This window comes from Apteryx rowi, unplaced genomic scaffold (assembly GCF_003343035.1).
Source record: "Apteryx rowi isolate R43461 unplaced genomic scaffold, aptRow1 scaffold_232, whole genome shotgun sequence".
NCBI classification, from domain to species: domain Eukaryota; kingdom Metazoa; phylum Chordata; class Aves; order Apterygiformes; family Apterygidae; genus Apteryx; species Apteryx rowi.
Genome location: NW_020448664.1, coordinates 378,409 through 394,691, shown reverse-complemented (window position 1 = coordinate 394,691; position 16,283 = coordinate 378,409). Strand labels below are relative to the sequence as shown.

The 16,283-nt window shown below is 45.5% G+C and overlaps 1 protein-coding gene across 2 annotated transcripts in view; it reads left to right on the top strand.

The window, feature by feature from the left end:
- Window positions 1-13,688, top strand: part of CRY2 (cryptochrome circadian regulator 2) — a 28,142-nt gene extending 14,454 nt beyond the window's left edge. For both annotated transcript variants that reach the window (XM_026065846.1, XM_026065847.1), the window contains 9 exons: window positions 4,717-4,901; window positions 6,352-6,440; window positions 7,497-7,637; window positions 8,040-8,351; window positions 9,402-9,553; window positions 9,704-9,906; window positions 10,419-10,505; window positions 11,026-11,167; window positions 11,666-13,688. In XM_026065846.1, coding sequence (XP_025921631.1) covers window positions 4,717-4,901; window positions 6,352-6,440; window positions 7,497-7,637; window positions 8,040-8,351; window positions 9,402-9,553; window positions 9,704-9,906; window positions 10,419-10,505; window positions 11,026-11,165 — 1,309 coding nt within the window. In that variant the 3' untranslated portion in view covers window positions 11,166-11,167; window positions 11,666-13,688. The remainder of the gene's footprint in view (window positions 1-4,716; window positions 4,902-6,351; window positions 6,441-7,496; window positions 7,638-8,039; window positions 8,352-9,401; window positions 9,554-9,703; window positions 9,907-10,418; window positions 10,506-11,025; window positions 11,168-11,665) is intronic.
- Window positions 13,689-16,283: the final 2,595 nt, after the last annotated feature.

Here is a 16,283-nt window from a genome sequence, read left to right as displayed (position 1 = left end):
AATAATCTCTGTGCTGCTTGTCTGCATTTTGCCCTTTTGGCTTCCTCCTCTTGCTTAGCAAGCTTCATTATCTATATGCAGATCCCTTCTTGAAATAAAAGCCATTATAGTTTTGTTGCTACTGCAAGGATGTTAAACTGACAGAAGCCACAGTCATGGTTAGAGTAGGCCAGTGATTAAATAACACTTTCAACTAGATCTTGCCCAGTGCTGAGGACGAAATTATGAATTGCCTCTCCTTCTTGTGGGTTCTTGATTAATTTCTCTGTGGAAGTCATTTATAGCATCTAGAAAAAATTGTTGTTGCCAGGCCTTGGAGTGTGACGTTTACCCAATCTGTGTGGAGGTAGTTGAAGTCTCCAGTTACTATGGTATTTCCTGGTTCTTGGCCTCTCTGAGCTTTCTCAGTGGGTGGTAGTATATTTCTAATACTGTATTTCTCCTAAAAGTTTGTCAGACCAAGTATATTGCCCTACAGGCTTACTATCCAGTCTTTAACTCAAGGCATGTGTCATCCCTATGCCCAGCCTACTTTCTCCTATATGATTTGTAACCCAGTGTTGTTGTCTTACTTCTCATCTTCCTTTAACCAATTTTCCAATGAGACTGTCAGGCCTGGTTTTAAACAAACAGTCTGATGCTTCACTTCTACCTATGTGATTCCAGTAGTCTCTCTCTCTTTCCCAGCAGTGTGTCCCTGCTACCATCAGCAGCAGCTCCTTTCTAACATTTACAAAGAGCCTATTCAGTTAGCTTGTGAATTTGGCCACTTTTATGCCCGGTAGGAAGGTCGCAATGTGTTTCTCTTTGGCACTGCTGATGCAGCTGTGTGATGATCAGAGCTTCTCCCCTCCTTCTGTCCCAAAACAAAGAAAGGGCTATAGAAAAAACAGCATCAGTGTTGGAAAATACTCCTAAAAAAATCTAAGAATTCCCAGTCAAGATTAGCTATGTTCAGATTCTAGAAGTCAGACAGAAAAGATAATCTTGTAGGTATCAGCTTAGCCTGCTCAAAGCCTTTACTTGACAATTATTCTGTCTGACAACTTCCAGCTGACAACTTGTTTTGTCCTTTCTCTGCCTGGTTTTCCTTCCTCAGGATCTAAATCCTCTGTAGTCTGCTTGCTGGTGGTCAGTGTTGTGGTTTCCATAATCCTGGGCATCCTGGGTCATTTTGGGCAGAGCAGTTCAGGCCAGAAAGGAGCATTGTGAGTTTGTTTTTGTAATATGCATCAAGAGCTGTTTTACACCAAACATTCTAGCATGTGGTTGAAATTATAATTAAATGCCTTTTAATAGGAGTGTGTACTGACTTAAAGGAACTAAGCACTGGGGAGGTTTGCATACCCTGGCAGTTCTGTAATGGATAGTTACACTATACCAAAAACTGTTTTGTTTTCCATCTAAAAAGCTTCTGACTTGTATCTGTTGAATCATATTACCCTTGTTTGTCTTGCATGGTGATTTAGCATCAGGTGTTTTCTCCCTGCACTGATACTTAGCCTCTGGTCAAGGCACTCTGTCTTTCACACGCTTGTGTGCATGATTCTGTGGGAGTGGATTAATTCATCCTTTGTCCAGTGTCTGTTATATGGCATATCTGTAGGTTATTCTCCATCTTCTCTGTGAATCTGAAGAAAAGCTGCTTGTCTTATGTGTGCACAGCCCTACGCGAGCTCTCTGGAGAAAGGATTTAGATCAGAACAATTGCATAAGCTGACAAAGGCTAACTGAATAGTATATGTGAATTGGTGGTCTGGTACATTGTGGAACAGCCTGCTTGCCAAGTGTTGGCAGCCAGCTCTTCTGCACGGGAAGAAGCAGGTGGGAGCACATTCGGTCCCCTGACAGAACGGGGCCCTGTTATTTACAAGCTAGCTGAGGTGTCATGTTTCTGAAGAAAGCTGCTTTCTCCAGACTGGTAGCCATCCCACTGGGGCACTGCCACGGAGGCTTGAGTCAGAAGCTGATGCCTGTGGTTTGTGCATTTGATATCTATAAATGCTGTGTCTGTCCTGGATGACTGTAGGATACCGTATAACCCTAGCGGTGCCAGAACTGTGTTTGGTCAGGTTTGGTTGCTCTCCTTTCTGAGGTAAAGTGTTGTTATGTGATAATCAAAAACAACTGGCCACTGTCAGATAATGCTGGGCAATATATCACTACTCTGGTAGCACTGCAATTTTACGTGTGCTCACTGATACCAGAAAGGTCAGGTATTGTATGATGAATAAAGCAGCTCTACTCCTCTGCATTATTCTTCCAGTTTTCTTTGAGCAGAACTGCCACAGGTGTAGACTGTGAATTGTGCTGGAGAAGATGGGATGAAACAGGAGCATTAAATCCTGGGGAAGGTCCTGTTGTTGCTTTGTGGCCCAGTCTGCCATGAGAGTCAGTCCTGTGAGACTACTGCCTGGGTTAGAAGGAAGCTAAGGAGAGGGAAAGGACCCGTGCCTATGGGACTCTGGCTTCTTCTGCAACACCTTGTACAAAGGGCTGAACAACATCACAATACCTGATGATATTTGATATTTTTTGTCACAACAATATTGTAAAAGGTTCAAATTTTGTTGCATGATGCCAGTGTCAAGTGTTGTAAAATGCACAAGTTGTCCTAGTTCCATCTCTTGGGAAGATTTGTGTCCCAGATCCCATAACTGGCTATTTAGGAGTTTAGGAGACGTAGTAGGTTATTTCACTCATGTTTAAATTCTTGAGGATGCCAAATGAGAACACAGGCCTCCACCTGCAAATCACAGCGATTTGGTCCAAATTACTGTCTGTTTGCAAAAGCTTTAGCTGTGGATCTCAGGCGTGATATAATAGTGTGTATCTCGGAGTGAGGTGCAGCATAAGCAGATCTGTGGAAGAGGACTGAAAAAAAAGGTAATGTTAAAGAAGCAGCTCCTCCTCCTGTCCCAAGCGTCTCAGGGCAAACACTGCAGCTCTGTCACATTTTCATCTCAGGATACTGAACTCCTCTGAAAACATGCAAGCCTATCTCAAGTGCTTGCTGTAACTGAAAAGGCCTCGTTTTCCTTCTGGCAGCAATGGTGATCTTTCAGCGATCCTTATGAACTGATGGTTTTGTTTGAGGTCCCAGTGTTCAGAGCAAGCAGCAGGGAAGTTCTGGTGGGTAGTATTCATGAGAGTTCATGGTCTGTTAGCATCCCAGGTATAGTACACAGAGACAGCTAGCCAAAAACCATGTCTGTGAAAGTGTAGGAGATGCTTTCTGGTGTGAAGAAACAGGACAGAACATGTTGCCTATAGGGCTTCCCTCAGTACCTTTGCTTGGAAGAGTGGAAGAGGGTGCTGAGCCACACAGTGATCATGTTTAGAGTCTTACACTAAACTTACTGTTCTTCATGTTCTCTGCACACCCTGATGACCCTCCTTACCCTGCTCATTAGTGTCTTTTTCTCCAAATACATACAGTTTATTACATAGAAAAATGAGAGGAAACTGCAGGAAGCTTCATTTGAAATCTCTTTAATCTTTGCAACTGTGCTGCCTCTTTTAAAGGTTCCCTTTTTTTTCTCCTCACAGTGTGTAGGTGGCCTGGGCTCCTGGTTCGCGCATGGCCTAGATGGAAGCAACAGCAGCAGGGACATGCAGAGCAGGGCACAGCTTCCCATTTTGCTGTTGCTATGTTGAGCAGGGAAGCTAGGTCACTATAGAGCACACGTGAGGAATGGCTCGGGAAGGCTGTGGGCCAGCATGTTGCTCCTCCTTGCTACACGTGCAGTTATTGGGGGAAGGGGAGGCACATGGCGCCTGCTGAAATGCTCCACGTCTGCTGAAACACTGGGCTTTAAGCCCAGCCCCTTGCATAAGCTGTTGACTAATGGGTGGAGAAGGCTGCTCTGCTGCAGCTTGTGTGTGAGCTGTGGGACTGGCTGCCTCAGCTTTATGTAATGCTGGCGATCCCTGTGCCGTCTGCTTTGCTGTTAACTCCTTCCCCTCCCTGCAGGAGCTCAGGTTAAAATTATCATGGGGAAACCTACCTTGGCCAGGAGGTTTCTCTGAGGCCTCTGTGCTCAGTGTCCCAAGGAAGATAAGACTGCATGGTCCTAGCAGGCTGTGGATGCTTAGTGATGTAGAGGAGAGGGGAACTGTGACTGTCTTGCTGCCTTTTCCCTGGCATGATCTGACAGGTCTGCTCATGACCTTACAGGGTTGGGGAGGAAAGGGGATTTCTCTGAGCACAAGGAGGGAGAGGAAAGATGTAAACTAGGATTTGTCTCATCTGAGATTGGTGGAGGAGAGGTCAGTAATACAATGGGACTACTTGTGTTGGGAGGGGAGGAAATAAGGACAGACAGGATATCTCAAGGGGTGGGGAGAAGCAGATGCAGGTCAGGGATTTGTCATCTTGGGGGGACGGGGAGCAATCAGATTGAGGTTTCATACAGGGGATTGATATGAAGAGCTCTGGGAGAGACGTGATGCTAAGCCTGATTCAGCTGTGGTTGTTTTGTTGTATTTTCCATGGAGATGGATTAGTATGCAGTTGGGGTTTTTTGTTGTGTGTTTGTTTAATATCCCTTTGAGGGACGCATCAGTAGAAACCTAGATCTGTACAGGATTTCTGTACCGAAAGTGAAAAGCTATCCTGAACTGAGGTAGCAGGATGCAGTTTAGCTGTTATTCCCTTGTCTCTTCTGTGGGAGCAAGGCTGTGTTGTAAATGTCATCTCATTTATTTTGTCTCCAGAATAATTGAGCTGAATGGCCACAAACCACCCCTCACCTACAAGCGTTTCCAGGCCATCATTAGCCGTATGGAGCTCCCAAAGAAGCCAGTGAGCAGCATAATAAGCCAGCAGATGGAAACATGTAAAGTGGACATACAGGAGAACCATGATGATGTGTATGGAGTCCCATCCCTGGAGGAGCTGGGTATGTGTTTAGAGTGAAGGCAAGGGTTAACTGCCAGCAGAAACGGGCTCCACTGAAATGTGTTTCTGATGGCTGGCATGCACCCAGGACAACTCCAGTGTTCTCATCTGATCTGGGTTGCCCCTAGCTGTGGAAGCAGCATTTGATTGCTAGAGAGTGCTGGAGTCTGTGAAAACAGAATGCTTCCCCTTGCGCTACAGTCATACAGAGAGCAGCATCCCCTTTAACATTGCTCTGAAATGCTCTGCATCTGTCCTAGTGTTCTCTCTGCTATTCTGAACATGTAACCACTGTTAATCAGTGTCTCATGTCCACACCAGCTGCTTCCTTCCTATTACTGTCTCTGGCAGGTTGTGTAATAGATCTGAAGAGGTGAGCTAACCATGTGCCAGGTTCAGACCACTTCACTCACTTGTTTCCAAGCAGCACCAATTTGGGAGCTTAATGAGACAAAAGATGATGCTACTGCAATTACTTTCATCCATCCTGCTATGCCTTTTGGTTCTTGGGAAGTTAGGGTTTGTTTCCTCCTTCCTAGATGCTTTTTTTTTTTTTTTTTTTTTTTTTTTTTCTCTCTTGGAGGAGGATGAATAGAGTGGTGCAGCGTGAAGAATTTGAGGCCTGTATCAAGGATCTGAATTTAAATGCAAGGAAATTAAGGGTTAATGCAGAATATTGTCTGCGTGCATGTGATGCTGGAGGCTTGACACCAGTTTCCTAGGAGTATCACTTGGCACCTTGAGGCCCAGTTTAAGCAGTCATGGGAAAGGAAGGCTTCACAACAGGAGTACCCTGAGGGTTGCAAGTCCTTGGCAGATCATCTTTCCTTATTGTCCGACCTAATGTGAGACTGCAGGCAATCTTACAGTGCTCTGCTTGCCGCCAGGGGAAGCTCTGCTATGAGCCTAGAGCAGTGCAGGGAAACTGCATTGTTGCTTCTCCTGTTGCATTGGTTCTGGAAACTAATGAAATGTAGCTCTTCAGCGCTATTCCAGCATCTATTCCAGCATCTTTCCCAGCACCATGTGTCAGAAAAACAGGAGCCTCAGCAGGCTCTCTAGTGAGCTGCTGGTAGCTGTGGCACGGTATTTTGTAAGCCAAACCTGTGGGGCAGATGTTCCTTCTGCCAGCTGTTCTGGCCCTTGGAGCAGGGCCCTGTGGGTAACACTAATTCACAAGGGTGCCAATGTGTGAGCAATAGGGGAAGTCCCCAAAAGGCTGCCTGAAACATTGCAGGGACAGGCTCTTGTACTGCAACATTGTGAACAGGCTTTCCCCATGGTCCAAGTGATTTGCCTGCTGTAGAAGGACTAGAGCAGCAAGTAAGCCATGTTAGGTAGCTCAACTAAATACTACAGTATTCAGCATGTCTTGCTGTTACTCATGCTTAATTTCATCTGTTCCTTTTGTCTAGAATTGCCTTCAAATCATACCAAATTCTTTCCCTCAGGTTTCCCCACAGATGGTCTTGCCCCTGCAGTTTGGCAAGGAGGGGAGACAGAAGCCTTGGCACGGCTGGATAAACATTTGGAAAGAAAGGTAACCCGTGTTATTCAAGTGGTCATTCCTGCAGGCAGTGGCCCTAAATAAAAATTATTGAGCATAGGCCATTGCCCTCTTTTCTTGCTTTTTCTAGCAGCAGTTGCAGTATTCACCTGCAGCAGGGGAATCTGATACTGATGCAGTACTCCTGATCTTGTGTTGTGTGTAGAACAGGGAACTCCACTTCTAGGCTACACCAAACTCAGAAAAGTAGAACTGTGTGTTAATTATGCTGTTGTGAGAAGCACATGGGACTCTTTTTCCTTGCTATTTCTCCTTCCATTTCCCTTAGAGGAGTGCAGACTTGGAGAATCTCCTATAAAGTTGCTCAGTCCATGCTGCACACTGCATACCATCTGCTCTTGTCTGCGTGAGGTATTTGTAGGGGTATGCGCTCACAAAAGAATGCCTTCCCATTGTACATCTGTCTTATGCTGTCTCACTAATTGGTATTCCTTTAGACCCTTGCTGAAATACCCAGATCCCTTCTGTGGTCCTTGTGCTTTTCATCATAGTGTGTGTGAGGCAAACAATATTAATGAAAGGTGTCCCAGGTGGAGAGGTATGGCTCACTTTAAAACCGTTTGTGTCTTTTTAATGCCAGACGGCTTGGTGACATTTGTAGAACACAAAGTATAAATTCTGGTGTTGAAGAAAGAATAAACCTTCATCATCAACTTGCACAGCAAGCAGCTCTGAACTTTCTCAGATTATCTTATTCCACACACTAAAGACAGGCATGCTTGGATATAAACAATTGTGTTAGCATGTGTCCCTAGGAGATCTTGGGGTTATTAGCTGAGGCATGCAATGCAAATTTAGTCCTTTTTTGAGCCAAAATTACTAACTGGCTCAAATCCTTGTAGAGCAAGTGTTTTGCATTCCTTGAATTGGGGTGTGGGGGTTGGAATTGCCCACTGGACATCTCTCCCAGCAGTGGCTGGAAGTGAATAGAAGAGACCTGAGTGACCTCACCACCTTCAAAGAGGCCTGTTCATAGCAGTGTCTGACAGGTTTGGTTTTCTTTGCCTCATTTCTCCTGAATGTGTCTAGGCATGGGTTGCAAATTACGAAAGACCAAGGATGAATGCCAATTCATTGCTGGCCAGCCCTACAGGACTGAGTCCCTACCTGCGTTTTGGCTGCTTGTCCTGCCGCTTATTTTACTATCGTCTCTGGGAGCTGTATAAGAAGGTAAGACAAAAGGAAATCCAGAAGCATACATTGCTTGTTGCTGCTACAGAAGAGGCTCTTGGGTGAGAAAAAGTGATTCTCCTGTATGTAGTTGAGCAGACTGTCAATCTGCTGATCCTGTTCTTCAGCCTGGACTCCTGGGTCATCAGCTATGTAGAGCTTTTTATTGTTAGTTGTTATTGGTGGTTCAAATCGCTTTTGTTGTACTGAATGAGTTAAAACTCATGAGCTAACTTTACCAGCTGGGATTTCTGGTGAAGTATGAACTGAAATTGAACTTCTTTATGGCAGCTGCCAGTAACTGACTTGAGAATCATGTGTACGAACGTATGAATGGCTTACAGCTCAGTTTAATGAAGTCAGTCCTCCCCTCTCTGAATACCCTTGTGCCCTCCTCCACAGGTGAAGCGCAACAGCACGCCCCCCCTCTCTCTGTATGGACAGCTCCTCTGGCGGGAATTTTTTTACACAGCAGCCACCAACAACCCTAAGTTTGATCGCATGGAGGGGAACCCCATCTGCATCCAGATCCCCTGGGACAGGAACCCTGAAGCCTTGGCAAAGTGGGCAGAGGGCAAGACAGGCTTCCCTTGGATTGATGCAATCATGACCCAACTGAGACAGGAAGGGTGGATCCACCATCTGGCCAGGCATGCTGTGGCCTGCTTCCTGACCAGGGGCGACCTCTGGATCAGCTGGGAGTCAGGAGTCAGGGTGAGTCTGGCATTTCCAGAGGCTTGCAGGAGACCATAAGGAAAACAAAGTCTCCCTGGCACTCCCTGCAAGGATGGGAATGCAGATATGGCTTTCACTTGGCACGTAGAAGTTGTGTGGAAGATTTGCTAGTGGGCTCTTGGCCTGCCAGCAGCCTGACTTCTTGCTGCCTTCTGCCATGAGGGCTAGTAAAGATAGTCTTCAATACCCCTAAGTAAAAATTAGTGGGACCCACTGGTAAATATGGACTGGGGTTTGGGGGGCTTTGTTATTTTTTTCATGTAAAAGTGCTCTCAGTTCATCTTTGCAAGTTCCATGGCTTTTTGTAACTGGACCTTTCTCCTCTTTGTGTAATCCATCACCATGCTGGTCAGGGAAGGCTCCATGTCTGAAATCTGAGTCTAGAGTCCCTCAAGGAAAGAGGTAAAAGACCACCCTTTGGGACATTTGAAAGGTCAGACAGCTGAAAACTATCAGGTATACGTAAGACCAATGCAAAAAAAAACAGAAGCAGAGGCATCTTCTTACAAAGCTGAAAGTGTATCTTAGGATCAGATGTAAAAAGCACAACTTCCCTGCATGCATGCAAGTATACTGCTGAAACCTGGCTGCTTCTCAAGATATGGGCAGTGAGCTCTGGGACCCTCAGAAGGGCTTTTCCTTCTTGTTTGGTCCTTGTTCTTCTGTGCAGCATCTGTCAACTTTCCAGGGTCAGTGCTTTGCACTTCATAGGTCTCCCAGGTTAGGATCAATACTCAAGGATTGCTGTAACACTAAGCAGTGATTTTAATCTGTAGCTGCATGAAACATTAGCCAGCATTTTATCAGTGTGAGCAGACAGTGCCTCCCTATGTGAAAATGTCAGGAAGTGAGATATATTGACCAGCTGGCTGGCTTCAGCCAGCAGATCACCTCTTTGTTGCTCTTCTGCTTCCTAGGAGGTGTTCTCAGACAGCTCAATGCCTGCCATCTGTAATAGCTTCTTGGTTCTTCCTTCTTCAGACAGGAATTTGTGGCAGCTCTCACTGCCTTTTCTTCCAATTGCTGCAGGTATTTGATGAGTTATTGCTGGATGCAGATTTCAGTGTAAATGCAGGCAGCTGGATGTGGCTTTCGTGCAGTGCATTCTTCCAGCAGTTCTTCCACTGTTACTGCCCTGTGGGCTTTGGACGTCGCACAGACCCCAGTGGTGACTACGTTAAGTAAGTAATGTGACTGGAGCTTCCTTCTTGCTTGATCTCCAAGCTGAAGTTGTTCAGTAGCTGGCAGGTGCATGGCACTTCCTGTGCATTGTGAACCCTGCATTGCTGCTCTGTAAGTGATGTTTGTGCATCATTTTACTTGCGCTGTAGGCGGTATCTGCCCAAACTAAAGGGCTTCCCTTCACGGTATATCTATGAACCCTGGAATGCCCCAGAGTCTGTGCAGAAGGCAGCCAAGTGCATCATTGGGGTGGACTACCCCAAGCCCATGGTGAACCATGCAGAGACCAGCCGGCTGAACATTGAACGCATGAAGCAGATCTACCAGCAGCTGTCACGCTATAGGGGACTGTGTAAGTACCTACATCTGTATGAGACTGGCTTTAACAGCAGACAAGATGCTGGGAGGAGGGTCATGATGTAAAATACATAGCACCTGTGTCCCTGGCCAGTCCTTGCAAGAGGAAGGAGTCCATGTTGAAAGCTGTTCTGAGTCTGTGTTTCCAGGGAAAGCCTACACCGAGCTCTTAGACAGGTCAAAGTGGGATTTGATTAGTCTTTTGAGAGTTGGTGATGACACAAGGTCCTGTTTAATCCCTGTGCTGCTGATGGTCCATTCTTCACTTTGGAAAAACTAGGCAGAACATCCTAAATGAACATGCTGCTAGATCATGGTGCTTGTGGCCAGCACTGATGAGCAGAGCTCTGAACTCCTTCTGGTCATTGGGAATATGGATGTACTGATTGTGTACTGATAGTGTTGACAATCACTAGGTGTGTCAATGGGAAGGGCTCTTGTTCTCTCCCCCTACCCCCACCAAGTTTCTTGTTTCTCAACTGTGATCCTCTTGCTTTCCTTCTCTAGGCTTATTGGCATCAGTCCCTTGTGTGGAAGATCTCAGTGGCCAAGTTGCAGACCCAGCTTTAGGGCAGAGCAGCAGTACAAGTACAGGTGAGTTGGAGCTATTTGTGAACTTCTGAGATAGTTTCATGGGGACTTAGAGGCTGTGGGCAGGAGAGTAAAATTCTCTTCTAATGAGGGGAGGATGTGCAGCTAGGAAAACAGATCATATTCACCTTACTTTAGGCTTTCTTCAAAACTCTGCAGTGACCATTCCTAAAAGAGCTGCAGAATAGGAATTCACTAAAATGAATCTTTAATGGCCTGTTTGGGATCCTACACAACCACTTAATGGAGCAGTGCAGATCACTGTAGGGCTAGTTAGATATAATTAAGCTGTTCCCCAGCAAAGGAGAACACCTTTGGGTTTGTTCTGAGGGTCTTAGTTATCCTGCCTTTAATGAAATTTGTCAAAAGTGAACCCTCAAGGAGGCTGTGACAACATCTTCCTGTGCTTGTACAATGCAATTCTCCTGTCCCCCAGCTCTGTGGTACATTAGAAACCCAGGGTGTACCTGTGAGGAGATCTAAGGCTGGAGGAAATGTTGCAAAGACTTTTCTTCCTATACAGTGATGAGACTACCACAATCTGACCAGGCTTCTCCAAAGCGCAAGCATGAGGGAGCAGAGGAGCTGTGCACTGAAGAACTGTACAAACGAGCCAAAGTGGGAGGCCTCCCCACTCCAGAGATCCCTGGCAAGAGCTTGTGACTGTGAGTAGTCCCTGGCATGGTCTGGCTCAAACCATCTTGTTTTGACAGTTAGCAAGGGCCGATCTTAATTGCTCCCTGAATTTTAAGGAATAAAATTGACTTGCTTGAGGAGGGCATGGATCCTGACTGTAGTTTCATAGCTCTGTAATTTGTCAGTGACTCTGCCTTCTGGTTGATCTGGATTTGCTTGATAAGCTGTTTAACCCATAGTACAGCAGAGTGGTACTTTATTACTAGAGCAATTACAGAGCACAGTTATTCTTGGATATGCTCCTGAAAGGTTTCTTCCTCTTCTACAGAATGGGGTTGCAGCCAGGTTTGCCCCTATGGTGAGGGTACAGGATGGGGGAGGGGAGCTGGCAGGTGGGTGCTGTTCCTAATCATCCGCCTGAAATGCTCCAGATCGCAGCAGGGAAGGAGCTGGCCACGTGTTCTTCCAGCTCCCTTTTCACTCTGAGAGGGGAATGAAGGCAAACTCTCTTCTCCTTTTTCCTGCAGCCAGTGACAAGCAGCTCACAAGTGAAGAGCAAGCGCTGAAGAGGTGACGAGAGGAGTAAAGACTGTTGCCACAGAGGGACTGGAACTTGAGATCCGCGACCGAAAACCTGGGGTGTCTGATGTAAATGTGTAATTCCAATAGCTGCCACAAAAGGGCACTGTATCACTTGTGCTTGGGGATATTTGGCTTTCTGGCCTCCAAAGAGCCAAATATGTCTCTTCTCAGCCAAACTCAAAACCTGCCTGCATGTAAGGGGGCAGGAGCTTTCTACCAATTTGTTCACTTTCAGGTGTATCTTTCTTTTCTGACAATGGATCAGTGCATGTGACTTTATGCATTGATAGGGAGCTGCATCTCAGAAGTAGTGAATGTCCATCCATTCTCACTACTGGTACTAGGCAGTGAGGTGGGCCAAGGTTAATTCAAATTATAGTAGGAGTTGAGAAGGAAGCTGCTAGAATATCAGGAGTAGTGCCCATCTACAAGAGAACAGGAAGATCTCAATGTTTGTTAAGCTAGGCTGGCAAGGATATAAATGCTTTCTGAATACATCAAGGTGGTACATGTGTGGGATGGAAAAGAAATGAAGGGCAACTGTAGCAAACGAACAAAGTGATATGAACGGTCTTTGCACTTGAAAGGCACTTAAAACTTTGCAGTAGTGAGATTCTTCTGCAGGGAAGTTGAGCCATAGTGCTGTTGCCTGGAACAGGCAGCTTGAGAGCGTCTTGATACCTGGGGGGAGAGACTCAGAGTAAGACCATGACTTGATATGATTAAAGCAGTCTCCAAGAAATTTGCTGCTCCAAATAGCAGAGGAAGCTACACTTGGTAGAGGGAGCAGTCCTGGGATCTGGAGTCTACCACTTTTCCTTCTCTGAGCAATAGCTCTTTGAAATGGAGTTACCAGTGTCTGGTGTGTAGCCTGTGGAGTGCTTAATACTGATGGAGGATGAGTTACACAGCAGCTTTTTGAAGTGAGTCTTCCTTGGGCTCTGTCCGTTGTTTTTTCTGTGTGGATGTCTGCTCCCTTCTGTATTAGCATCTGTGTGTTGAGTTTGTACACAGTATAATCCCAAAATCTCATACCCTGTGCACTGTTCCTTCCTGTTCACACTCACATCAGTGCTTTGTAGTCTAGCAGGACAGTCGTGTAGCTTTCCAGGCTCTTAACCATACATTCCTTGGCCTTGTCCTGTTACAGGATGTCATTTCAAGCACAGTCCTGGCAGAACGAGTCTACTCGCCTTCCCACCTGAGAGGGCAGGGGAGAGCAGTCCTGTAGAAGAGCCTCTGTTTCAGCATTATTTCAAGTAGTTAATTCCATGCAATGGGCTGCTGTTGGCACTGTTTTCATTTGCTGTCCAAAACTCTTCGTCCCCACCTGGCACAGATAGTGTGGGGCTATGTGTAAGCTTTCTCAGCTAATGGCTTGGAGAGCACAGGATTTGTCTCCCACTCTGATTGGGATAGTCAGATTCAGTTTTGGAGCCCATCTTTGAACCCAGAACCCTGGGGTTACAAACAGAAACTGACTCAAATGTATCTGAGAAGCTTATAAAGGGGTGGAGGAAGTGGAGTAGTTGAACTCTGTCCAAGAGTTAATTTATTAAATAGCTGAATAACCTTTCCTTCCCACTAATCTCCCTAGGGCATTGACCCTAGATTCCCTTTCCTAGGGAAATCCATGGCCAGAGTGTCTGAGTAAACAAGAGTCACTTTTCCTGACTTCACTTTCTTCTAAGCTACTATTCGAAGAGTCTCCCTGGTGAATAATGCAGCTATCAGCATTGCTTGGGTTTTGTCTCCTTCAGTCTGAATCCAGACCTTACTCCCGCTGTCTGAAGGCAGAAAGGTATAAGGGAAAGGAGAGACTCCCTGTCTTCTGCTGCAGAAGGAAGACATGCACTTTGTACACTTAGATTACAGAAACTTGACTTCTGTCATTTGGAAAGTTTCATGCTTAGGCAATGGTCTGTAAATATGACATTAGTTTTTTTTATAAATGTCTTTAATCCTTTCTGCTGTGGTCCAAATTACTTTATTTGGTAAGTGGCGTGTTACAGCTGGCTCCATGGGGGTAAAGGCTCAAGGGGAAATGAGGCAAAATCTCCTAAGTGATCTCTTGGAAGGCTTTGTGGATAAGGGGGAATCCCATTTGCAAGTTTTCTCTCAGCTCCTGTGGTGTGGATGGTGGCAGCTGGAACAGCCACAGTTCAGGTAGTAAAGCTGAAAAGGGCATAGAGAAATACACAAAGAACAATCGAGATGTGAAGTAACTTCCATACAGAAACTTATTAAATAGGTTGGGATTCATCCATTCTGTTATCTTTTCCCATTTTAAATGATAAAGATGTGTGATGCTGAGTGACAAAGAAGTGGACTAGGGAATGATTATTCAATGTTTTCTGTAGTGTTTAGGTTTGGGGGTATTCAATTAAACTACCAGATGGCAGGTTCAAAACAGATGAGTATAGCATGTTGCAGCTTTTCCCCTACATGGACTTTTTTCGTGGCAGGCTCTTAATACATTGTGGGTACGAACAATTTTCCTGGATTTAAAAGGCATGACAAGTTCATGGGGAAAGAAAAAGCCATTAATAGCTATTAGCAAAAATACCATCTTTGTTTCAGGAAGGAGCAGAGGATTGCTGGAGGCTGAGATGTACAAAGGATGCATCATCAAATGCATGTCCCTTTGGGATTTATGATGTTTCCTGACATAACAGCTATTTTCTGAGACTAAGGTGTACAGGGCTGGAAGGTTATCTGGTCTGACCTGGTACAGGCATCCCCAAAGAGTGCATAGGGTGAATTTCTTGCGTGGGAGGAGAAAGCAGCTTGGTTTTGATGCTGAGAGAGTCGTGGCTTTTAGGACTCCCTCGCAGAGGATGTTCCATGGACTAGTATGGAGGCTCCTTTTCACTGAGAGGGTCAACGCTGGACCAGAGAAATGTGACAAAGCTGTGAACATGGTTATAAATGGGTCTTCTGTTTTCTCTTGCAACTCTTCAGCTAAGCCATGAACTGGTACTAAGTACACCACGTCAAGCAGCCTAGTAACTAGCTAGGACACAGCTGAAGTGATCTTCTGTTTTTGCACTATGCCATTCTCCTCAGTGCTCCTTTGTAGACCCCGTTACTTAAACTTTTTATCTTTGTAGAATGACATGAGGTACMTTATTTTCTTGGTATCCAGCAAGCCTTTAGCAAACAAACTGAAATGCAAGTGGCTGCACAGTTCCTCTTTCAGGTTTGGCAATGGGGCTGATCTAGAACAGAAGTGCTAGACCCTTAGCCCTTAGCAAAGTTCAGCTAGTACCAGTCTGAGCACCAGCTACACAATTACTACAAACAATCCAGACAACGACAAGATGCAATTCTAAAACATTTTTGCATTTACAAGCATTTAAAATTCAGAGGCTAATTGGTTGGGAATGTTTGAGAGTGAAAAGACTTTCTGAAGATGCAAATTAGGTTGTTTCAAAGAGGCGTTGGTGATAAAAGGGCAAGACTTGTCTACAAGGAGTGCAATACATACAGAACACTGGTTAACTAAGTGAGGCTATGGTCAAGGTGTATGCCAGTGCTGAATTGTTCTCCACTGTCTCCAGCAAGGGCCTCGGAGGCTTGAGGAAATACTATTTCAATGCTTAAATTGGCTTGTAAATGACAAAACACTTTTGAAAACTCTGCAGCCTGTGCCTTGGAAGATGAAGAGCCAATACAACAAACTCGGTGGTTCAAAAGCTGCTCAGTGGGTAGTAATGTAGCTTGGACCTGCAGAGATCAGTTCAGAGGCTGTGGCTTGGACTTCCAGTAGAGGGTGATTGTGTGCTCCAAGTGCTGGTGGTTATGGAAATTCTCTTCCCTTGTCTCTCATCTTCTCTACAAAGACATAGCTGGGAGTGTGCGCACACGCACACCACACACCCCTCACTGGGGCAGAGGGGGGATCTGGAGCACTGAGAAGGATGGCTAAAGGAAAGAATAGGCTGCTAGTTTGGTGCAATAGCTACATTGGGGGAGAGAGGGAATACCTTGTATTGGAGGAGAGAAGCAAATAACCTTCTCTTAGCCCATAACCATTTCTCAGGCTAAGAACAAGTGCTCTGAACTGAACCTGGGGATTAATCAGATAATTTGAAAGAAAAGACGACAGATTCTTTGTGGGCAAACAGAGGCGTAGGCTAGGGCAGAAGTATAGAGTCCCTGCTTTGCAGGACATGTACACACGTGTGGCTGGGAGCATGGAGGGGTTATGCAGGGTCTACGAAAAATCAGGATAACTAAAACACCTATTTCTATCAAGTCTCCAATTTTCAGTAGTTAGACATCCTAGTCAAAGCCTGTAGCCTCAAATGAGCTGACTGCACATCGCAGGTCCAACAAATTGTTTTACTTGATGTTCAAGTGTTTGGTGTGACCTAACAATCTTCCCTAGGGGACAATTCTTTGGAGTTTTGTTTAGTTTTTTATTTTACTCCCCTTACAGTGAACCTACATGGGAGGAACAGCTCGTTCTCATATTCCCACACCTTGGCCAGCCAGTGCATTTCCATTGCAGATAGGGCAGCCTGCGTGGCTCCTCAGGGCAGCTCGCTGGGGTTTCCCCAG